Raw genomic sequence first — 26,478 nt, 5'->3', positions numbered from 1 at the left:
TGTCGGTGGGGGAGGGGGGGGGGGGGGGGGGGGGCGCTCAGGTTCTGTTGTTCTTTGCCTCTTGGAGACACAGCTGTTTGACACAGAATGATTAGCCCCCCCCCAAAAAAAAAGAAAAAAAGAAAATAAATAGAAACCAAAAGAAAGTCAGATGGGCTACCAGCTGGTGGGTCCAGGTGGAGGTGGGACGACGGCGTCCTCACAGACGTCCACTGACGAGCGTTAGCGGGACGGTCTGAGGCGACAGCGGAGACACGGTCCTGAAGAACCTGAACTTCTGAAATGAAGCGACTGAAGATGAGCTGGGTCTACGTAGTCCGGTCTGATGGAGCTGGGTCTACGTAGTCTGGTCTGACAGAGGTGGGTCTACGTAGTCCGGTCTGACGGAGGTGGGTCTTCATAGTCCAGCCTGATGGAGGTGGGTCTACGTAGTCCAGTCTGATGAATCTGGGTCTACATAGTCCGGCCTAACGGAGCTGGGTCTAAGTGGTCCGGTCTAACGGGGTCCTTCCACATAGCATTCAGATTCCCAGTCAGTGTGCAAAGGCCCAGAGCCAAATTAATTAATTAATTCCGATGGGGAAAGGGGGAAAAAAATATGGGTGGAACCTTTATTTAATTACAATATAGATTTTCTTTTTAAAAATGTACAAGTCCCTGTGTCTGTTCTGCCGTTTTAGTTCGTAGAAGCGCAGTATGTGACTGAAGCAGTGCGTCCATCTGGACCGTTTATGCCTGAACAAAACACTTTAATTTGTTTTCCAAAGTCAAAGGGCAAAAGGACAAAAAAAAAAAGGACCAAAAACAAAAACAGAAGAAGAAACAGACTCTTCTTGGATCCAGTGGTGTGTCAGGGTGGGGGGGTCAGAGGTGGAGGTGGTGGTGGGGGGGGTTAGAAGCTGTCCACCCAGACCCCCAGACCCCGTTCAGCCAGAGTACGATTCACAGAGATGACCTGCGCACACACACACACACACACACACACACACACACACACACGGGTTAGACTTAGAAAGAGAGAGAGAGAGAGAGGGAGAGAGAGGGAGAGGGGGGGGGGGAGAGAGAGGGAGGGGGGGGGAGAGAGAGAGATAGAACGATAGATAGAACGATAGATAGAACGATAGAACGATAGAACGATAGATAGAACGATAGAACGATAGATAGAACGACAGATAGAACGATAGAACGATAGAACGATAGAACGATAGATAGATAGATAGATAGATAGATAGATAGATAGATAGATAGATAAAATGACAGATAGATAGAGGCCAAGGTTATCGTGAATGAAAACTAATGAAATGACCAGAACTAGAATTGTAAGAACATGTTGTTTACCTGAAATAAATAAAAGCTAGAATTGAACCTGTATCTTTGGGGGTGAGTGCACAAAGGAGAAGTGTAACAAGTCAGAGCCACTGTCATTATGTTTGGACTGCATCTGGAGGATTTTCTTTAGTGAAATAAAAAGAAAAAAAAAACAAACAAAAAAAAACTAAATCAACTCCAAGTCTGCAGACTGTACAGAACGAACTCTGATTGGTTCTGAGGGCCCAGGGGGCGTGGCCGTCGTACCTCGTCTCCGACCATGTTCCACAGGTGGACCAGGGGGAGGCCGGTGTTGTTGTCGTAGTTGGACACCTTCAGCAAAACAAAAGGACAGCGTTAATGTGGGCGGGGACGAGGGCGTGGCCTGAAGCTGAAGCTGAAGGTGGGCGTACCTGTGCCAGCAAAGCCACGCCTCTGGTCATCTCCTCCAACGCCGACGTGGCCTCGGCCGAAAACCGATCCTCTCCTGATCCGAGAAAGTAACAAAGCACAGTTCAGAACGCGAAAACATGGACGAAAACACAGTTCAGAATGCGAAAACACAGACGGAAACACAGTTCAGAACGCGAAAACAGACGAAAACACAGTTCAGAACGCGAAAACACAGACGGAAAGACAGTTCAGAACGCGAAAACACAGACGGAAACACAGTTCAGAACGCGAAAACAAAGACGAAAGGACAGTTCAGAACACGAAAACACGGACGGAAACACAGTTCAGAACACGAAAACACAGACGAAAACACAGTTCAGAACGCGAAAACACAGACGGAAACACAGTTCAGAACACGAAAACACAGACGAAAACACAGTTCAGAACGCGAAAACACAGACAGAAACACAGTTCAGAACGCGAAAACACAGACGAAAACACAGTTCAGAACGCGAAAACAGACGAAAACACAGTTCAGAACACGAAAACAGACGAAAACACAGTTCAGAACGCGAAAACACAGACGGAAACACAGTTGAGAACACGAAAACAAAGACGAAAGCACAGTTGAGAACGCGAAAAAACAGACGAAAACACAGTTCAGAACGCGAAAACACAGACGAAAACACAGTTCAGAACGTGAAAACACAGACGAAAACACAGTTCAGAACGCGAAAACATGGACGAAAACACAGTTCAGAACGCGAAAACACAGACGGAAACACAGTTCAGAACGCGAAAACAGACGAAAACACAGTTCAGAACGTGAAAACACAGACGGAAACAGTTCAGAACACGAAAACACAGACGGAAACAGTTCAGAACACAAAAACACGGACAAAAACGCAGTTTAGAACGCGAAAACAAAGACGAAAACACAGTTCAGAACCTGAAAACACGGACGAAAACAGTTCAGAACACGAAAACAGACGAAAACACAATTCAGAACGCGAAAACACAGACGAAAACACAGTTCAGAACGCGAAAACACAGACGAAAACACAGTTCAGAACGCGAAAACACAGACGAAAACACAGTTCAGAACGTGAAAACACAGACGAAAACACAGTTCAGAACGCGAAAACACAGACAGAAACACAGTTCAGAACGCGAAAACACAGACGAAAACACAGTTCAGAACGCGAAAACACAGACAGAAACACATTTAACACGAAAACACGGATGAAAACAGTTCAGAACACGAAAACAGACGAAAACACAATTCAGAACGCGAAAACACAGACGAAAACACAGTTCAGAACGCGAAAACACAGACGAAAACACAGTTCAGAACGCGAAAACACAGACGGAAACACAGTTCAGAACGCGAAAACAAAGACGAAAGCACAGTTCAGAACACGAAAACGCAGTTTAGAACGCGAAAACACAGACGGAAACACAGTTCAGAACACGAAAACGCAGTTCAGAACACGAAAACACAGACGGAAACACAGTTCAGAACACGAAAACACAGACGGAAACACAGTTCAGAACACAAAAACACGGACGAAAACGCAGTTTAGAACGCGAAAACACTGACGGAAAGTTCAGAACACGAAAACACAGACGGAAACAGTTCAGAACACAAAAACACGGACAAAAACGCAGTTTAGAACGCGAAAACAAAGACGAAAACACAGTTCAGAACCTGAAAACACGGACGAAAACAGTTCAGAACACGAAAACAGACAAAAACACAATTCAGAACGCGAAAACACAATTCAGAACGCGAAAACACAGACGAAAACACAGTTCAGAATGCGAAAACACGGATGAAAACGCAGTTTAGAACGCGAAAACAAAGACGAAAGCACAGTTCAGAATACGAAAACACGGATGAAAACGCAGTTTAGAACGCGAAAACACAGACGGAAACACAGTTCAGAACACGAAAACACAGACGGAAACACAGTTCAGAACACGAAAACACGGACGAAAACGCAGTTTAGAACGCGAAAACACAGACGGAAACAGTTCAGAACACGAAAACACAGACGGAAACAGTTCAGAACACAAAAACACGGACAAAAACGCAGTTTAGAACGCGAAAACAAAGACGAAAACACAGTTCAGAACCTGAAAACACGGACGAAAACAGTTCAGAACACGAAAACAGACGAAAACACAATTCAGAACGCGAAAACACAGACGAAAACACAGTTCAGAACGCGAAAACACAGACGAAAACACAGTTCAGAATGCGAAAACACAGACGAAAACACAGTTCAGAACGTGAAAACACAGACGAAAACACAGTTCAGAACGCGAAAACACAGACAGAAACACAGTTCAGAACGCGAAAACACAGACGAAAACACAGTTCAGAACGCGAAAACACAGACAGAAACACATTTAACACGAAAACACGGATGAAAACAGTTCAGAACACGAAAACAGACGAAAACACAATTCAGAACGCGAAAACACAGACGAAAACACAGTTCAGAACGCGAAAACACAGACGAAAACACAGTTCAGAACGTGAAAACACAGACGAAAACACAGTTCAGAACGCGAAAACACAGACAGAAACACAGTTCAGAACGCGAAAACACAGACGAAAACACAGTTCAGAACGTGAAAACACGGACAGAAACACAGTTAACACGAAAACACGGATGAAAACAGTTCAGAACACGAAAACACAGACGAAAACACAGTTCAGAACGCAAAAACACAGACGAAAACACAGTTCAGAACGCGAAAACACAGACGAAAACACAGTTCAGAACGCGAAAACACAGACGAAAACACAGTTCAGAACGCGAAAACACAGACAGAAACACAGTTCAGAACGCGAAAACACAGACGAAAACACAGTTCAGAACGTGAAAACACGGACAGAAACACAGTTAACACGAAAACACGGATGAAAACAGTTCAGAACACGAAAACACAGACGAAAACACAGTTCAGAACGCAAAAACACAGACGAAAACACAGTTCAGAACGCGAAAACACAGACGAAAACACAGTTCAGAACGTGAAAACACAGACGAAAACACAGTTCAGAACGCGAAAACACAGACAGAAACACAGTTCAGAACGCGAAAACACAGACGAAAACACAGTTCAGAACGTGAAAACACGGACAGAAACACAGTTAACACGAAAACACGGATGAAAACAGTTCAGAACACGAAAACACAGACGAAAACACAGTTAACACAAAAACAGACGAAAACACAGTCCAGAACACACAGACGGACCTAAAAATCACCAAAAACCACAAAAAACACCCAATTTCTCTAATTCAGTTAGATTTTACTTCATTTTTAGAGCAGGTTTGATAGTTTTATTACTTTTCCTTTTTTTCTAAAGGCTTAGTTTTAGTTGTAGTTCAGTGGTCTCTTTTCTCTTCTTCTCTGTGGTCGTATTCAAATAAATCCCAGACAGGACTCTGCTGCTTTTTCCCAACTTTAGTCTCCATGTTTCCAGGTAGTTAGTTTTAATTAGTTTATACCCACCAAAAAAAAAAAAAAAAAAAAAAAAACACAGTTCAGAACACACACACACAGATGGATGAAAACCCAGTTCCATCACAAACGTCAAAGCGACTATACGACACGAGGCGTACCTGGGAGGGGTGCGATGTTGTCCAGAAGGACTTCAGCGCCTTGGAACGGGAGCGTTACGAAGTCCGACCTGGAAACAAACAAACAAACTATCTGTACAGAGGACACTAGCAGAGGGGGGACAGGAGCAGAGGGGGGACAGGGGGGACATGTCCAGACCTGATCTGTCTCAGGGAGTCGATCTTGACCCGGTCATATCCTCCATAGTCCACATATCGGATCTCCACTTCACTGGTTTCTTTGTAGAAGGTGATGACCTGAGCCCTCCACCAGGAGCCTTCCACTGCAGGAGCTGCACAGATTACACCTACTGGAATATATACACACATATATATACAGATTATACCTACTGGAATATATACACACATATATATATACAGATTACACCTACTGGAATATATACACACATATAAATATATACAGATTACACCTACTGGAATATATACACACATATATATACACAGATTACACCTACTGGAATATATACACACATATATATATACAGATTACACCTACTGGAATATATACACACATATAAATATATACAGATTACACCTACTGGAATATATACACACATATATATACAGATTACACCTACTGGAATATATACACACATATATATATACAGATTACACCTACTGGAATATATACACACATATATATATATATATACAGATTATACCTACTGGAATATATACACACATATATATACAGATTACACCTACTGGAATATATACACACATATAAATATATACAGATTACACCTACTGGAATATATACACACATATATATACACAGATTACACCTACTGGAATATATACACACATATATATATACAGATTACACCTACTGGAATATATACACACATATAAATATATACAGATTACACCTACTGGAATATATACACACATATATATACAGATTACACCTACTGGAATATATACACACATATATATACAGATTACACCTACTGGAATATATACACACATATATATATATATACAGATTATACCTACTGGAATATATACACACATATATATACAGATTACACCTACTGGAATATATACACACATATATATATACAGATTACACCTACTGGAATATATACACACATATAAATATATACAGATTACACCTACTGGAATATATACACACATATATATATACAGATTACACCTACTGGAATATATACACACATATATATATACAGATTACACCTACTGGAATATATACACACATATATATATACAGATTACACCTACTGGAATATATACACACATATATATACAGATTACACCTACTGGAATATATACACACATATATATATACAGATTACACCTACTGGAATATATACACACATATATATATATACAGATTACACCTACTGGAATATATACACACATATATATACAGATTACACCTACTGGAATATATACACACATATATATACAGATTACACCTACTGGAATATATACACACATACAGTACAGGCCAAAAGTTTGGACACACCTTCTCATTCTTCACATTTTCTTTATTTTCATGACTATTTTCATTGTAGATTCTCACTGAAGGCATCAAAACTATGAATGAACACGTGGAATTATGTACTTAACAAAAAAGTGTGAAATAACTGAAAACATCTCTTATATTCTAGTTTCTTCAAAGTAGCCACCCTTAGCTCTGATGACTGCTTTGCACACTCTTGCCATTCTCTTGATGAGCTTCCAGAGGTAGTCACCTGAAATGGTTTCCTAACAGTCTTGAAGAAGTTCCCACAGATGCTTAGCACTTGTTGGCCCTTTTGCCTTCACTCTGCGGTCCAGCTCACCCCAAACCATCTCGATCGGGTTCAGGTCCGGTGACTGTGGAGGCCAGGTCATCTGGCGCAGCACTCCATCACTCTCCTTCTTGGTCAGATATCCCTCACACAGCCTGGAGGTGTGTTTGGGGTCATTGTCCTGTTGAAACATAAATGATGGTCCAACTAAACGCAGACCGGATGGAATGGCATGTCACTTCAGGATGCTGTGGTAGCCATGCTGATTCAGGTTGCCTTCAATCTTGAATAAATCCCCAACAGCGTCACCAGCAAAGCACCCCCACACCATCACACCTCCTCCTCCATGCTTCACGGTGGGAACCAGGCATGTAGCATCCATCCGTTCACCTTTTCTGCGTCGCACAAAGACACGGCGGTTGGATCCAAAGATCTGAAATTTGGACTCATCAGACCAAAGCACAGATTTCCACTGGTCTAATGTCCATTCCTTGGGTTTCTTGGCCCAAATAAATCTCTTGTGTTTGTTGCCTCTCCTGAGCAGTGGTTTCCTAGCAGCTGTTTGACCATGAAGGCCTGATTCACGCAGTCTCCTCTTAACAGTTGTTGTAGAGATGTGTCTGCTGCTAGAGCTCTGTGTGGTATTCATCTGGTCTCTAATCTGAGCTGCTGTTAATTTGCGATTTCTGAGGCTGGTGACTCAGATGAACTTATCTTCAGCATCAGAGGTGACTCTTGGTCTTCCTTTCCTGGGGCGGTCCTCATGTGAGCCAGTTTCGTTGGAGCGCTTGATGGTTTTTACGACTGCACTTGGGGACACATTCAAAGTTTTTGAAATGTTCTAGACTGACTGACCTTCATTTCTTAAAGTAATGATGGCCACTCGTTTGTCTTTACTTAGCTGATTGGTTCTCGCCATAATATGCATTCTAACAGTTGTCCAATAGGGCTGTCAGCTGTGCATCAACCTGACTTCTGCGCAACACAACTGATGGTCCCAACCCCATCAATAAGGCAAGAAATTCCACTAAGTAACCCTGACAAGGCACAGCTATGAAGTGGAAACCATTTCAGGTGACTACCTCTGGAAGCTCATCAAGAGAATGCCAAGGGTGTGCAAGGCAGTCATCAGAGCTAAGGGTGGATACTTTGAAGGAACTAGAATATAAGAGATGTTTTCAGTTATTTCACACTTTTTTGTTAAGTACATAATTCCACATGTGTTCATTCATAGTTTTGATGCCTTCAGTGAGAATCTACAATGAAAATAGTCATGAAAATAAAGAAAATGCAAAGAATGAGAAGGTGTGTCCAAACTTTTGGCCTGTACTGTATATATACAGATTATACCTACTGGAATATATACACACATATATATACAGATTACACCTACTGGAATATATACACACATATATATACACAGATTACACCTACTGGAATATATACACACATATACAGTACAGGCCAAAAGTTTGGACACACCTTCTCATTCTTCGCATTTTCTTTATTTTCATGACTATTTACATTGTAGATTCTCACTGAAGGCATCAAAACTATGAATGAACACATGTGGAATTATGTACTTAACAAAAAAGTGTGAAATAACTGAAAACATCTCTTATATTCTAGTTTCTTCAAAGTAGCCACCCTTAGCTCTGATGACTGCCTTGCACACTCTTGGCATTCTCTTGATGAGCTTCCAGAGGTAGTCACCTGAAATGGTTTCCACTTCATAGCTGTGCCTTGTCAGGGTTACTTAGTGGAATTTCTTGCCTTATTGATGGGGTTGGGACCATCAGTTGTGTTGTGCAGAAGTCAGGTTGATGCACAGTTGACAGCCCTATTGGACAACTGTTAGAATGCATATTATGGCGAGAACCAATCAGCTAAGTAAAGACAAACGAGTGGCCATCATTACTTTAAGAAATGAAGGTCAGTCAGTCTAGAACATTTCAAAAACTTTGAATGTGTCCCCAAGTGCAGTCGCAAAAACCATCAAGCGCTCCAACGAAACTGGCTCACATGAGGACTGCCCCAGGAAAGGAAGACCAAGAGTCACCTCTGATGCTGAAGATAAGTTCATCTGAGTCACCAGCCTCAGAAATCGCAAATTAACAGCAGCTCAGATTAGAGACCAGATGAATACCACACAGAGCTCTAGCAGCAGACACATCTCTACAACAACTGTTAAGAGGAGACTGCGTGAATCAGGCCTTCATGGTCAAACAGCTGCTAGGAAACCACTGCTCAGGAGAGGCAACAAACACAAGAGATTTATTTGGGCCAAGAAACCCAAGGAATGGACATTAGACCAGTGGAAATCTGTGCTTTGGTCTGATGAGTCCAAATTTCAGATCTTTGGATCCAACCGCCGTGTCTTTGTGCGACGCAGAAAAGGTGAACGGATGGATGCTACATGCCTGGTTCCCACCGTGAAGCATGGAGGGGGAGGTGTGATGGTGTGGGGGTGCTTTGCTGGTGACGCCGTTGGGGATTTATTCAAGATTGAAGGCAACCTGAATCAGCATGGCTACCACAGCATCCTGAAGTGACATGCCATTCCATCCGGTCTGCGTTTAGTTGGACCATCATTTATGTTTCAACAGGACAATGACCCCAAACACACCTCCAGGCTGTGTGAGGGATATCTGACCAAGAAGGAGAGTGATGGAGTGCTGCGCCAGATGACCTGGCCTCCACAGTCACCGGACCTGAACCCGATCGAGATGGTTTGGGGTGAGCTGGACCGCAGAGTGAAGGCAAAAGGGCCAACAAGTGCTAAGCATCTGTGGGAACTTCTTCAAGACTGTTAGGAAACCATTTCAGGTGACTACCTCTGGAAGCTCATCAAGAGAATGCCAAGAGTGTGCAAAACAGTCATCAGAGCTAAGGGTGGATACTTTGAAGAAACTAGAATATAAGAGATGTTTTCAGTTATTTCACACTTTTTTGTTAAGTACATAATTCCACATGTGTTCATTCATAGTTTTGATGCCTTCAGTGAGAATCTACAATGAAAATAGTCATGAAAATAAAGAAAATGTGAAGAATGAGAAGGTGTGTCCAAACTTTTGGCCTGTACTGTATATACATAGATTACACCTACTGGAATATATACACAGATATATAAACAGATTACACCTACTGGAATATATACACACATATATATACACAGATTACACCTACTGGAATATATACACACATATATATACACAGATTACACCTACTGGAATATATACACACATATATACACAGATTACACCTACTGGAATATATACACAGATACACACAGACAGTATTAACAACAACAACAACAACAACAACAACAACAATAATAATAATAATAATAATAATAATAATAATAATAATAATAATAATAATAAGGTTGACATGATGTTCATTAATGAGCCTCAAACACTTTGATGAAACAGTTGTTAATTAAATACATTCCTGACGTATGCTGTCTCATCTGTAGTCGTCTGGTGGACTGGGGGGACGTTCAAGTCCACAAAGACAGTTGGACAGGGTGTGTTCAGGGACAGAAGACTTGAAACCGGGACACTGGTGACCAGGTTCTACACTTGGACCTGCAGGTTCTACACGTGGACCCGCAGGTTCTACATGTGGACCCCACTTCCACTGTAAACAGTGTTGGTGGTGCACTGCTTTACCTCCTGAGGCATCGAACAGTTTGCCAGAATTTCCTTGAGGCCGACTGATAGTCCTCCTTCATGGCCTCCCCAAACTCCACCCAGACCTGAGTTTTTGCCTCCACAACCACTCTGGCTGCTGCACGCCTGGCCCGCCAGTACCCATCAGTTACCCCGGGAGTCCCACGAGCCAACCAGGCTCCATCAGACTCCTTCTTCAGCTTGACGGCATCCCTTACTTCCAGGGTCGGGGATCACTGCCACGACAGGAACCGGAGACCCTGGACCACAGCTCCGAGCAGCTGCTTCGACAATGGAGGTGGAGAACATGGTCCACTCGGACTCAATGTCCCCAGCCTCCCCTGGGATCTGGGAGGAGCTCTTCTGGAGGTGGGAGTTGAAGACCACGCTGACATCAGGCTCTGCCAGATGTTCCTAAAAGACCCTCACAACACGTCTGGGCATGCCCAGTCTGTCCTGCTTCCTCCTTCCCCAGCGGATCCAACTCACCACCAGGTGGTGATCAGCTGATAGCTCCGCCCCTCTCTTCACCTGAGTGTCCGAAACACGTGGCCAGAGGTCTGATGACACGACAACGAAGTGGATCATGGACCTCTGGCCCAGGGTGTCCTGGTGCCACGTGCACTTCTGGACATCCCTGTGATGGAACCTGGTGTTTGTTCTGGACAAACTGTGACGAGCACAGAAGTCCAATAACAAAACACCACCCAGGTTCACATCGGGGGGGCCGTTCCTCCCCATCACCCCCCTCTAGGTCTCACTGTCGTTGCCCACGTGGGCATTGAAGTCACCCAGGAGAACACTGGAGTCCCCAGTCGGAGCACCATCCAGTACCCCTCCCAGGGACTCCAAGAAGATCTGGTACTCTGCACTACTGTTGGACCTGTAGACCCAGACAACAGTGAGGCACCTGTCCCCACCCCAAAGGGGCAGGGACGCCACCCTCTGGTTCACCGGGGTGAACTCTGACACATGACGGCTGAGCTGAGGGGCTATGACCACGCCCACACCAGCCCACCGCCGCTGACCACGGGCAAAACCAGAGAAATGGAGAGTCCGGCCCCTCTGGAGGGGTTGGGTTCCAGAATCCCAGCTGTGTGTGGAGGTGAGCCCCACTGGATGTAGATGGTATCTCTCAACCTCCCTCACAAGCTCCGGCTCCTCCCCCCAGCAAAGTGACATTCCATGTCCCAAGAATGCAATGTGGATGGGGGCTCAACGACCCGATACCCGGACACAGACTAACTCTTGGGACATGGTCAGCTCTCCAGTGAAACTCTAAACTCTAAAACAGACTGACATGCTACGAGCGTCTTCCCAGAGCCGCGTCAGTACCAGCCCTTACCTTCTGCAGGGGAGGGCAGGGCAGGGGTCCCGGGTTGGGAGTAGCACAGGAACATCTGCTGGTCCAGGCTGCGCAGGGCGTGGTAGGTGGGGTGGGTGTGCTGCTGCACGAACACATGACCCGCTGACACGATGTTGACCACGATCACCTCCACCGTCACCCCACTGGGCAGGAGCAGCTGACAGGACAGAGGACAGACAGAGACGTTAGCCGACAGAGGACAGACACAGGGGTTAGCAGACAGAGGACAGACACAGGGGTTAGCGGACAGAGGACAGACAGAGGCATTAGCAGACAGAGGACAGACACAGGGGTTAGCGGACAGAGGACAGACAGAGGCGTTAGCAGACAGAGGACAGACACAGGGGTTAGCGGACAGAGGACAGACAGAGGCGTTAGCAGACAGAGGACAGACACAGGGGTTAGCGGACAGACGACAGACACAGGGGTTAGCGGACAGGGGTTAGCGGACAGACGACAGACACAGGGGTTAGCGGACAGGGGTTAGCGGACAGACGACAGACACAGGGGTTAGCGGACAGACGACAGACAGAGGCGTTAGCCGACAGAGGACAGACAGAGGGTTAGCGGACAGAGGACAGACACAGGGGTTAGCGGACAGACGACAGACAGAGGCGTTAGCGGACAGAGGACAGACACAGGGGTTAGCGGACAGAGGACAGACAGAGGCGTTAGCGGACAGAGGACAGACACAGGGGTTAGCGGACAGAGGACAGACACAGGGGTTAGCGGACAGAGGACAGACAGAGGCGTTAACCGACAGAGGACAGACACAGGGGTTAGTGGACAGAGGACACACAGAGGCGTTAGCCGACAGAGGACAGACACAGGGGTTAGTGGACAGAGGACACACAGAGGCGTTAGCCGACAGAGGAACGACAGAGGCGTTAGCGGACACAGGACAGACACAGGGATTAGTGGACAGACAGAGGCGTTAGCAGACAGAGGACAGACAGAGTCGTTAGTGGACAGAGGACAGACACAGGGGTTAGTGGACAGACGACAGACAGAGGCGTTAGCAGACAGACACAGAAGTTAGCGGACAGACACAGGTGTTAGCGGATAGAGGACACGTCCACCAGGCTGCAGAGGATGGGCCAACCCAGGGGAGAGGCTCTTACCCAGGAGGTCATGGGCAGAGACGGCAGTGTCAGCGGGGGGGCCGGGGGGGCGTACAGGTTGGTCAAGTCCAGGTCTTTAAACTTCTTCCCAATCAGAGCCAGGGCTTTGTCCACCTGCTGCTGTGTACCTGAGGACACAGGGGACAGTAGGATTGTAGAACAGTGGGACAGTAGGACTGTGGGACAGTGGGAAAGTAGGACTGTAGGACAGTGGGACAGAAGGATTTGTAGAACTGTGGGACAGTAGGACAGTGGGACAGTAGGACTGTAGAACAGTGGGACAGAAGGACTGTAGGACAGTGGGACAGAAGGATTTGTAGAACTGTGGGACAGTAGGACAGTGGGACAGTAGGCCTGTAGGACAGTGGGACAGTAGGACAGTGGGACAGAAGGATTTGTAGAACTGTGGGACAGTAGGACAGTGGGACAGTAGGAATGTATAACAGTAGGACTGTGGGGCAGTAGGACTGTAAGACAGTGGGACAGTAGGGCTGTAGGACTGTAGGATTGTAGGGCTGTAGAATAGTGGGACAGTGGGAAAGTAGGACTGTGGGACAGTAGGACAGTGGGAAAGTAGGACTGTGGGCCAGTAGGGCTGTAGGACAATAGGTCAGTGGGATACTAGGACTGTAGGACAGTAGAGCTGTAGAACAGTGGGACAGTAGGGCTGTCGAACAGTGGGACAGTAGGACAGTGGAAAAGTGGGACAGTAGGACTGTAGAACAGTGGGACAGAAGGACTGTAGGACAGTGGGACAGAAGGATTTGTAGAACTGTGGGACAGTAGGACAGTGGGACAGTAGGCCTGTAGGACAGTGGGACAGTAGGACAGTGGGACAGTAGGACTGTAGGACAGTGGGACAGAAGGATTTGTAGAACTGTGGGACAGTAGGACAGTGGGACAGTAGGAATGTATAACAGTAGGACTGTGGGGCAGTAGGACTGTAAGACAGTGGGACAGTAGGGCTGTAGGACTGTAGGATTGTAGGGCTGTAGAATAGTGGGACAGTGGGAAAGTAGGACTGTGGGACAGTAGGACAGTGGGAAAGTAGGACTGTGGGCCAGTAGGGCTGTAGGACAATAGGTCAGTGGGATACTAGGACTGTAGGACAGTAGAGCTGTAGAACAGTGGGACAGTAGGACAGTGGAAAAGTGGGACAGTAGGGCTGCAGAACCGTGGGACAGTAGGACTGTGGGGCAGTGGGACTGTAGGACAGTAGGGCTGTAGGACAATAGAACTATAGGACAGTAGAGCTGTAGAACAGTGGGACAGTAGGACTGTGGGACAGTAGGACAGTAGAACAGTAGGACAGTAGGACTGTAGAACAGTAGGACTGTGGGACAGTAGGACAGTAGGACTCACCCTCTATGTGACAGATCTGGAACTCCTGTGTGTAAGGCAGGGTGGAGATGTAGATCTTTGCACCAGAGTTCTGCTTCAGGAAACTCACATATCTGCCCTGTTTCCCAATTAACCGACCGACCAGATGCTGAAAAAGGACAGAGGGACGGTTCAGTTCAGGCTGTGTTTAGGGTCAGTCCCAGGTCCAGGTCCCCCTGTCAGGGTCAGTCCCAGGTCCCCCTGTCAGTCCCAGGTCCAGGTCCCCCTGTCAGGGTCAGTCCAGTGTTGTGTGGTTTCACTTTAAACTGCGCTTGGTTTTCCATATTTTCCTCCTCACATATAAACATGACAGCTCAGACCTGTACATTCTGAGTTTTTTTCCTTTTTCACATATTCTAAAACTTGTGCAGCTCCAAACCCAGGTCCAATACTGGAGCATCAGAGGAAGTTAAACCCAAATAGTGTGTGTGTGTGTGTGTGTGTGTGTGTGTGTGTGTGTGTTTGTGTGTGTTGTTCTTCACCTTGGGCACCTCCACCTCCCAGATGATGAGCTCAGAGCTGGAGGAGGAGGAGGCGTGGTGGTTGGTTTGGCTTTCCCCTCCTCCACCCATAGTGCAGCCACTGTCCACCGAGTCCATACTGTTCACGTCAGAACCTGCACAAACACAACACACACACAACACCACCACCATCATCATCCTCTCCAGCAGCACAGTCTCCTGTTCACATCCTCCAGTGATGTCATCTACATGGTTTGTTTGTTCCCTCCACCAGGAGGTACTGTGATCACTTTGCTTTATGTGTTTGTTTGTTTGTTTGTTTGTTCATCTTCAGTGTAAAACTCTTCCACCCATCTTTCCCAACTCTTCCCCACAGATAGGCCTAGGCCCTGGGACCAACCCAGTCCATTTTGGTCCTAGTAGGCCAAAGTTCAAGGTCACAGCAAGGTCACAACATCTACAGTTTTCCATCTGTCATCACTGAGACATTTTAGAAAATTCCAATTGACTCCGATTCTCCTCCAGTTGGATCCACCTGTAGCTTAGAACAATCTCTTGTATCTGGAACTAAAGTGTCCACATCCACTGTGGAATGTGGACTCTGTGGACATTTACACTGAAAATCCCATTGACCACACATTTTTCATTTATATATGTTTGTATGTGGTTACCTTCACCAAGGAGGTTATGTTTTTGCTAGGGTTTGTTTGTTTGTTTGTTTGTTTGTTAGCAAGATAACTCAAAAAGTTATGGATGGATTTTCATGAAATTTTCAGTAAATGTTGATACTGGCACAAGGAAAAAATGATTAACTTTTGGTGGTGGTGGTGGTGATGGTGGGGGGGGGGGGGGGGCAGATGTGTCTTGGCAGCAGTCTGCACTCTCTGAGTGCTTTTCTTGTTTTAATTAATTTTTTAAATAATTTTTTATTTTTTACAAAGTTTAATTTTTCTAAATGCATCACCTCTGTGTAAGTTGCTTTGGTTTGACATCTAACCTAACGGAGTTCACATTCAGTAAACCACATCCCACAGTTCCAATTCAAACACTTTCCAGACCTTGAAAACACAACACTGAAATTCAAGCATTTTCCTGGGTTCCAAACACCCGTACCAACCCTGTCTGCAGGGATGGAAGAAAAAAAACATACTGTGGCTCCCAGTGTTGGGAATAACAGGGTTACCCAGACTGGACCCAGACTGAACCCAAACTGGACCCAGACTGGGCCCAGACTGAACCCAAACTGGACCCAGACTGGACCCAGACTTTGGTCTCACCTCCAGACTGGTCCGTCTCCAGGTCACATGTCCCATGCACTCCGTTCCTCAGGCCCATCCCATTCAGCCTCTTCAGATCACACACCGCGTCCACAGAGTCTTCTTCGCTTAAGGCCAAAACCGCGGCGTCTGTGGAGCTGTCCGCCTCCGCCTGAGGCCGCGTGGCGTCTCCCGCCGATAAGTCCGTGACCTGGATCACATCCGTGCTGTTCTGAAGGTCCTCGCTGCTGACGCCATCCTCCGAGTGGCACGTGCTGCAGGCCGAGTCCTCCGCCGCCGCCGCCGCCTCGTCCCCTTTGAGTCTGACGCTCAGCAGAGGTGCGCTCTGGGCTGCCTGGTGGGCGGACCAGGGGCCTTTCTGGGAGCTGCCGGGCGCCCACGCCGGGGTGGAGGAGGAGCAGCCGTTAGGCACCGCCTTCGCCGCCTCCTCCTCCACAGTTTCCAGCACTTCCCTGGCCTCACATCTCATGTGGGAGGGGCCAGTCAGAGGGCGGTCCTGCTGGGAACGTAGCCTTGTGCCGTCGGTGACACCCAGGACCTCTTTGGTAGCTGCTGAGATGACTTCAGTGATCAGGCCGGCCGCCAAAAGCTCCAGATCCGGCTCCTCGCTGTCACCGTTCGCTTTGTCGTCTGGGACGGGTAACGAGGGGGGGGGGTGTTGGGCCAGAAACTGGACTGTAGAGGTCTGGGCTTGGACCAGGACCTGGACTGTAGAGGTCTGGGCTTGGGCTAAATCCTGGACTGTAGAGGTCTGGGCTTGGACCGGGACCTGGACTGTAGAGGTCTGGGCTTGGGCTAAATCCTGGACTGTAGAGGTCTGGGCTTGGACCGGGACCTGGACTGTAGAGGTCTGGGCTTGGGCTAAATCCTGGACTGTAGAGGTCTGGGCTTGGGCTGGAACCTGGACTGTAGAGGTCTGGATTTGGACCGGAGCAGGGGAGGTAGGTGTGCTGGTTCCAATGTGGTTTTTGAGCTCCTGTGCTGAAGTGGGCGTGGCCACAGACTCCGCCCCTGGTGCTGGCACTACACAGATCTCGTCTTCTGGACCCGTGGTGCCCTGGTGCTTCGCCACTTCCCCTTCTGGTTCTGGTCTCTGAACGCCTGAGGGGGCGGAGCTAGTGCCTTTGGTAAACTGGGTGGGCTGGACCTCCTGTGCGGTGTGGTCCGTTTGTGGGCGGGGCTCCGTCTGCAGCCCCTCCTCTCCACCGGGTCCAGCCGCTCCCAGACTCGTACGCGACGCGTCCTCGGCTCTTAGTACCGTTTCACCGCCGCGTTCTGGTGAGGGCGGGGCTTGGGCGTCTATTCTCCTGGTGCTGACCTCTGTGGGTCTGTGGGCGGGGCTTTGGGGGTCATCACAGGGGGATACGCTGCCTTTTCCTATTAGCCCGTTGCTACCCTCTGCTGGAGACGGCGTTCTAAGGCCCACAGTGGGCGGAGCAGAGGCGGCGCCCTCCAGGCATTCGCCGCCCATGTGGCGCTCTTTTTTCCGTGAGATGTACCACCACCAGCCGATCAGCGCCAGGACCCCGGGCAGCGTGTAGGGAACGACCGAGCGAAACCTCAGCGGCATTTCCACAAGAGTCTAACAGCTACACCTGGAAGACACAAACAAACCAAAAAAAGGTTGGAAAAGTTGAATGCTAAGGCAGGGGTGTCACACATGAGGCCAAGGGGCCAAATGTGGCCCCCCCAGAGGCTCCAATCTGACCCCTGGGATGAATTTACAAAGTCAAAAATTCCACAGTCTGGAACTGAATAAAGCAAAAATAAATAAATAAATAAATAAATTAGCTTGAGTTAAGGAAAATATGTTGAATTAAGCAAATAAAGTCTTCAATTAAGTAAAAAAAATCTTGAATTAAGCAAATAAACAGTCTTAAATTTAGCAAAAAATCTTGAATTAACAACTTCAAATGTTAACAACCCAACAACCACCCAAACGCCACATAAAAACCACCTAAAAACCACCCAAAAACCACCTAAAAACATCCAAAAACCACCTAAAAACCATCCAAAAACCAACTAAAGAACAGCCAAAAAAACACCTAAAGAACAGCCAAAAAAACACCTAAAAAACACCCAAAAACCACCTAAGAGTTGGCATTATTTTTATATATTATTATGTTGTTAATTTACTGGTCCGGCCCACTGCAGATCATATTGGAAGGATGTGGAACCTGAACTAAAATGAGTTTGACACACCTAGTCTATATTATAAAAGCCAAGTGGTCTCTGAGTTATTATTATTATTACCACTATTGTTATTAATATTAACTGCAATAATAATAATAATAATAATAATATTTGTTCAAACTCATATCTAAATGCATTATTAACTATAATAATAATAATATTTGTTCAAACTCATATCTAAATGCACTATTAACTATAATAATAATAATATTTGTTCAGACTCATATGAAAATGCATTATTAACTATAATAATAATAATAATAACATTTGTTCAGACTCATATGTAAATGCACTATTAACTATAATAATAATATTTGTTCAGACTCATATATGTAAATGCACTATTAACTATAATAATATTTGTTCAGACTAATATATGTAAATGCACTATTAACTATAATAATAATATTTGTTCAGACTCATATGTAAATGCACTATTAACTATAATAATAATATTTGTTCAGACTCATACATGTAAATGCACTATTAACTATAATAATAATATTTGTTCAGACTCATATATGTAAATGCACTATTAACTATAATAATATTTGTTCAGACTCATATATGTAAATGCACTATTAACTATAATAATATTTGTTCAGACTCATACATGTAAATGCACTATTAACTATAATAATATTTGTTCAGACTCATATATGTAAATGCACTATTAACAATAATAATATTTGTTCAGACTCATACATGTAAATGCACTATTAACTATAATAATAATATTTGTTCAGACTCATATGTAAATGCACTATTAACTATAATAATAATATTTGTTCAGACTCATATGTAAATGCACTATTAACTATAATAATAATATTTGTTCAGGCTCATACATGTAAATGCACTATTAACAATAATAATATTTGTTCAGACTCATACATGTAAATGCACTATTAACTATAATAATATTTGTTCAGACTCATATATGTAAATGCACTATTAACAATAATAATATTTGTTCAGACTCATATATGTAAATGCACTATTAACTATAATAATAATATTTGTTCAGGCTCATACATGTAAATGCACTATTAACAATAATAATATTTGTTCAGGCTCATACATGTAAATGCACTATTAACTATAATAATATTTGTTCAGACTCATATATGTAAATGCACTATTAACAATAATAATATTTGTTCAGACTCATATATGTAAATGCACTATTAACTATAATAATAATATTTGTTCAGACTCATATGTAAATGCACTATTAACTATAATAATAATATTTGTTCAGACTCATATATGTAAATGCACTATTAACTATAATAATAATATTTGTTCAGACTCATATGTAAATGCACTATTAACTATAATAATAATATTTGTTCAGACTCATATATGTAAATGCACTATTAACTATAATAATAATATTTGTTCAGACTCATATATGTAAATGCACTATTAACTATAATAATAATATTTGTTCAGACTCATATATGTAAATGCACTATTAACTATAATAATAATATTTGTTCAGACTCATATGTAAATGCACTATTAACTATAATAATAATATTTGTTCAGACTCATATATGTAAATGCACTATTAACTATAATAATAATATTTGTTCAGACTCATATATGTAAATGCACTATTAACTATAATAATAATATTTGTTCAGACTCATATATGTAAATGCACTATTAACTATAATAATAATATTTGTTCAGACTCATACATGTAAATGCACTATTAACTATAATAATAATATTTGTTCAGACAGGCAGGCAGAATATTGTTCAAACTGTACATTTCAGGTTGTTCATCTTTGTTTATATTTAAGCATTTATTTGCATTTTATTGTGATAAAAAAATAGTTTTGTAAATGTAAATATTTTCACAGTGTAATCTTTTTTTTTTTTTTACTTCAATTTTTCACAAAGAAAATTTGTGGTTGTCATTATTTATGGTTTATTGTGTTGTTATTTTTTTTTTTTTTTACTGTGGATCACATTAGAGCGGGCCACACCAGTAAAATAATGACTTAACCTGTAAACAATGACAAATCCAAGTTTCTCATTTTGTTTTAGTACAAAAACACCCAATTAAATTATGAAAATACTTAAATTTTACAAAAAAGATGTGAATAACCTGAAAAAAACAGACATTTCATTTGAAAAATTAGTGCAATTGTAACACTCTTCTGCCTGGACTTCTTATTTCTACATGTGCATTTCCACAGTGTTCCATAAACATTTGGGAACAGGCAGAATATTGTTCAAATGTTGGAGTTTGAACTAAAATGTGAACAGTTTCTCCAATATTTCATCTGTTATTCTGAACACAACTGCAGATCCCAGTGGATCCATAAATGCACCAAACATTTAGGAACAGGCAGAATATTGTTCAAACTGCACAGTTCAGGTTGTTCATCTGTGGTTTTATTTGTGCATTTATTTGCATTTTAATGTGATCAAAAATAGTTTTGTAAATGTAAACATTTTCACAGTGTAATCTTATTTTTTTCACCTAGAAAATGTGTTTGTCATTCTTTCTGGTTAATTGTGTTGTTCTTTTGACTGTAGATCACACTGGTCTGTATGTGGAACCTGAACCAAAAGGATCTGGACCACCTGGACTGTTCAGGTTCAGTTCTGCACTTTCACCCTGCAGGGCCGCAGTGGAACCTTTGGGGGGCCAGAGGAGAACCAACAGATATTCAGAATCTTTTATTCCTTCAGCTATCACACTTTTAAACTCTGACAGAAGCCGTTTTAGTCATTTTTTATATTTTTTTTTGTGTGTTGTTGTGGGGGGGTTGGTTTTTTTTCTCTCTTTGTTAAAATATTAGCAGAACCAATAGGGCAGGGCTGTCAAACTCATTTTAGTTCAGGGGCCATACCCCCCCAACATGATCTGAAGTGGGCCGGACCAATAAATTAATTACATAATAACCTATAAATAATGACAATTCCAAACATTTCAACGTGTTTTATAGTGAAAACAGTAAAATTACATTATGAAAATGTTTACATCTATAAACTTGTCCCTTTAAAAATGTGAATAACATGAAACAACCATGAAAAAAACAAAAAATTATTCAGAAAAATAAGTGCAATTTTAAGTGTATTCTGCCTCTGCTTATCATTTACAAATGTGCATTATAACTGACAGATCACAATGGATCTGAAAAATACGCAAAATATTTGAGTAACTGGCAGAATATTACTCAAATTGCACTTACTTCTCTTAAGACATTTCTAGTTTTTCATATTTTTTGTGAAATGCTAGTTTGTAAATTTACACAATTTCATGTCATTTCACTTTTTTTTTTTACACTAAAAAAGAGGAAACATTTGGAATTGTCATTATTTGTAGGTTTTCTGGTCGTATTTTACTGATCTGACCCACTGGAGACTAAAGTAGGGCTTTCTACGGGCCCTAAAATAAAAGGACTGACTGTTTATGTCTTCAGTGTAATTTTTGCATTTCACTAATTCATCCCCAGGGCCGGACCAGACCCTTTGGTGGGCTGGTTTTGGCCCCTGGGCCGCATGTTTGACACCTGTGCACTAGGGTCTTTTAGTCTGCATTAGTATTTATTGATTATTTATTGATTCTTTAAATGCATTTATTCATCATTGCTTTCAAAAGTCCTGTATTTTTGCACTGATTTATTTATTATTTATGATTTATAGTGATGTGACGTTCACGAATGAATCAAATCTTTTGAACAGCTCTTTGAAATGAACGATGGGAACTGAGTCTTTGTAAAGAGCCATTTATTTTATTTTATTTTTTTTTAGGAGGGAGTGTCCGATTGCCTGTCACTTTACCAACAGACTGTTCTAGTTCTGAGAATGTGACTCCAGTTCAGGTATTTCAGTAACTGCACTGATTCATCACTGTTGTGTTTTGTGCAGTTTTTTCCGTATGTTTCCACACATTTATTGTTCTTGTTTTGAGGAGAATAAAATGTTCTTTCATCAGAAAATGTTTTCTTTTCTTCTTCATTTTTCTTCTACAGACTAGTCCACAGAATGGACTGGGATGTTTTTGCTCCAGTTCCATCATTTGTCTAATGTCACCTCTCATGTCATGGATTTAACCCACACATTTGAACTAACGATTCTTTTTTACGCTAAGATAATATTAAACTGCTGCGCCAATTAAACACTTTTAAAATGGAATGTCAATCATCACATGGAGCCGATTTAGTCATTCAAACACTGGTGTTTCAAAAGAATGCAAAAAACATAACAGAGCCAGTCTGTTGAACGACTCTTTTCAGTGAACGACTCCTGATTGAACGACTCCCTTCAAAGAACCAACAGTCCCATCACTAGTTCTATGTCCAAGGAGCCAATCAGGGGCCATACCTGGATCATGTGACATTCGCTCAAAATGGCCGTGTATATTTAATTTTGATGTAATTTTTGCATTTTCTACACTTTTTTCTAATTTTTATTTTTTATGTTATAGCACAGGTCTCAAACATGCGGCCCAGGGGCCAAAACTGGCCCACAAAAGGGTCCAGTCCGGCCCTGGGATGAATTTATGAAATGGAAAAATTACACTGAAGAAATGAATCATTTTAGTTCAGGTTCAACAAACAGATCAATTTAATCTCCAGTGCGTTGGATCAGTCAAATACTATCAGAATAACATGTAAATACTCACAACCCCACATTTGTCTCTTTGTAAATGTAAACATCGTCACGTCATTTTACTGTATTTACACTAAAACAAATTATCATTTCAGAAAAACAGGAATAACCTGAACAAATATGAACATTTTGAAATGTCTGAGGTGTAATTTTACCAATAATCTGTAGGTTATTAATGTTTTTCGTGTATTTGTTTTTCCACTGTCCGCTGTAGTTAACATGTGTAAATGATAACCTCAGACAGAAAACTGTTCAAATTGCACTGAGTTTTCCTCATAAATGTGTTTGTTCATGTTTTTCAAGGACAGTTAGATGGACACATCTTCACTGCATCACAGTAGTTTTTGGGCTGTAAAAGTGGGTCCAGGTGTGTAGACAGTATTAGTGTCTGGTGTTCTTATTTCAGGTCCACTGCAGACCGGACTGGGCTGAACTAACAGGAGTTGGACTGAACTGACAGGAGGATAAACAGCCTGTCCTGCATGTGTCTGACACCTGTGCCAAAGCAAAAACAACCAAAAACAACCCAAAAGAACCGGATCCCACAGTTTCACCCAAATGCACCACAGCCTGGAGGGGGGGGTTAAAGGACATCTGAGTGTGTGTGTCCTGCACGGGCCTCAGACCTTCACACGTTAGCTTCATGCTAGCCGGTCCCGGTCCCGGTCCCAGTCCCGGTCCGCTGTAACCCGGTCTCCTGTAGTCTGGGTCGAACCCGTTCCTTGTTCCGGTTCCGCCTTAAAAAACGGGTCGGTACCGAAGCTCCAGCCGGTGTTCGGACACAGTTACACAACAGTCCAGCCGAGCCGGGGCTAAGCTAGCCGGGACTGTGCAGGGAAGATGCGGAGGCTAACGGTTCAATGACATGCGCGTGCCCGGAGCAGAACCGCCTCCACCGGACGCACGCGGACACTCAGGTGGACCGGAACCGAGCGGGTGACCCGGTTATGTGTGTGTGCGTGGACCGGGTCAGTGTTTGTGTGTGTGTGTGTGTGTTGGATACACACTGTTAGCATGTTGTGTCCCCTTCATGTGTGAATTAGCCTCTGCCCCCCCCGCCCCCCCCTGCACGAGCTTTACTTACAGTACTTGAAGGTCCGCGAGGCCGCCACGATGAAAACAGCACAGACTTAATGTCAGGATTCAGGTGGGTTCATAAATGTGTCCGTGTGGAAAGTCAGGGTCTCCTCCCCACGTGTTGACCGACTAGCGTTGAGTCTAAAAAAAAAAAAAAAAAAAAAAAAAAAAAAACACACACTCACACAGACGAAACAGCTGGTCAAATCTCGCGAGTCCTGAGTGAGATTTTGGTGTTTAGCGTGATTGTAATCTCGCGTCATTTGAGGATGCAGTGTTTAAAAATAAATAATAATACATTTTAAATAAATAAATAATGATAATAATAAGAAAAGTAAAAAAAAAAAAAAAAAAAAAATAATATATATATATATATATATATATATATATATATATATATATATATATATATAAAAATAAAATAAATATTTTTAATAAAAAAATAAATAAAAAATACAAATAAAAAAATTCGAAAATAAGTAAAAAAATAAATAAATAAATAACAGAGGATGCAGTGTTTTTTTTAATTTACTTTTTTACTTAGGTGCCTTCATTTACTTTTAATGAGATATATATATATATATATATATATATATATATATATATATATATATATATATATAATTGGATTGTTTTAATACATGAAAATATTCTTTATTAAACATTAAAAAGTCAAAAAAATAAAATATGCAAAATCTCATGTAAAGTTAGGGCAAAAAACTGTATTTGAATTGTGGAAAATTACCGTATTTTTATGAGATGGTTATTTTCTGTTATTTTACAGTATTTTTTCGGAACCCCTGCTGCTGGAATAATACAGGTTTGTTTTTGTTTTTTTGTTTGTTTGTTTACAGTGTATGGTGCAAATAAACGTTAATTTTAAAGGACATTTAGGCTACATTATATATTTTTGTAATTTTTATGACTATAAATTTCAGGCGACCCCACATAGGGTCCTGACCCCAAGGTTGAACAACGCTGTAGTAAAGTGTGTGTGTGTGAACAGCTGTGGGGTCTTCTTTCCAGCTTGAACAGGTTTCATCAGTTCCATGAAAAATCAGTTTGTGGTTGTATCCACTAGAGGCCAGTAGAGGACAGCCGTGGGGTGGGCCCAGAGTTAGGAACAAATCAAACCATGAAGTCTGATATAGAGATGTAAGGATTACCGGTAGAACGATAAACTGCAGTAAAATCACAGACGGTTAGTATTAGCGTTTAAATTCTGATTGTCATGATAACTGTGTTTGATTAACGCACTTTTAGGGGAAAAACCCTCTGTACAGATCTGCTTTTATGTCAAATATTTGAGTATAGTTTAGTTTATTACAATTTTAATTTTCTATACCTAATATTTGAACCAATATTCACTTTTAAAGTCTGTGAAAAGGTTCGTTAAACATCTGTGTGTTATTTATGCAATAAATTATATACATTTTTAAAATAGGATTTTATATTTTTGTGTGTTTTTTGTCCTTTTGTGTTTTTATAGTAGGTTAAAGTGAAAAAATAATAGACAGATGATCTAGATGAAGTTGTGCTGAAAAAACAGATCCAAACATGGGTATAGTAAACATTTGTTTCTATAGTATATAAAGGCCAAATCAAAAGGACTGAAAAACAGACAGAATAGACTCAGACCACTAAGGGTTAATATTGGAATGTTTCTGACACAGAAGGGACACTGGGACTGGTATTGTATTTTATTTATTTTTTTTTTTTTTAATCCAGCTTGGTTAAATTCTTTCAGTGTGTGTATTTGTACTTTTTGAACATTTTGAGCACAGTTTCAACAATACTGCAATAATAATGAGAACTGTGATAATTTTGGTCACTGTAACCATGATCTGAAATTTTCATCTGGTTCCAGCCCTAGTCTGATACAAATGCGATTGTGTTTGCTCCAGTTATATATTTATTTTATATTCTCCAATATTATTCTATAGAACCTACGTTATTTTCATGCAGCTGTGCTTATTAATTCCAACTCATAGTGAGTGGGAAAAGCTGGACATTCATTCAGTATAAAATGCAGCGCAGACGTGTTGTGTTTGTCTTCTTTGTGGATTATCTTGTCTAAAGTGAAGTGTAGGATATTTCTACCAATACCAGTATGGAAACTGGGTTTAAACCTTAGAAACAACACAATCTGAAGTGCACAACCTGTGAACTTTTCTGAATCCAAAC

The 26,478-nt window shown here is 42.5% G+C and overlaps 1 protein-coding gene across 1 annotated transcript; it reads right to left on the bottom strand.

The window, feature by feature from the left end:
* Positions 1 to 369: 369 nt before the first annotated feature.
* On the bottom strand, positions 370 to 24,447 carry akap1b (A kinase (PRKA) anchor protein 1b). Its single transcript, XM_030130230.1, has 12 exons — positions 24,302 to 24,447; positions 17,278 to 17,984; positions 16,390 to 17,046; positions 15,134 to 15,267; positions 14,634 to 14,760; positions 13,272 to 13,399; positions 12,130 to 12,307; positions 5,496 to 5,646; positions 5,339 to 5,406; positions 1,722 to 1,795; positions 1,576 to 1,641; positions 370 to 955 (listed from the first exon to the last, which is right to left on the bottom strand). The coding sequence occupies exons 2-12, from the start codon at positions 17,957 to 17,959 to the stop codon at positions 893 to 895; spliced, it is 2,328 nt and encodes a 775-aa protein (XP_029986090.1). The 5' UTR covers positions 17,960 to 17,984; positions 24,302 to 24,447; the 3' UTR covers positions 370 to 892.
* Positions 24,448 to 26,478: the final 2,031 nt, after the last annotated feature.

The sequence above is a fragment of the Sphaeramia orbicularis genome, unplaced genomic scaffold (assembly GCF_902148855.1).
Source record: "Sphaeramia orbicularis unplaced genomic scaffold, fSphaOr1.1, whole genome shotgun sequence".
NCBI lineage: Eukaryota > Metazoa > Chordata > Actinopteri > Kurtiformes > Apogonidae > Sphaeramia > Sphaeramia orbicularis.
This window is presented reverse-complemented; position numbering and strand designations above follow the sequence as displayed.

Coding starts and splice junctions, on each gene's coding strand:
- akap1b (XM_030130230.1), bottom strand. CDS start 17,959: ATGCCGCTGAGGTTTCGCTCGGTCGTTCCCTACACGCTGCCCGGGGTC. Junction 1,796..5,338: donor CAACATCGCACCCCTCCCAG/GTACGCCTCGTG, acceptor TTCTCGGATCAG/GAGAGGATCGGTTTTCGGCC. Junction 1,642..1,721: donor GCGTGGCTTTGCTGGCACAG/GTACGCCCACCT, acceptor GTTTTGCTGAAG/GTGTCCAACTACGACAACAA.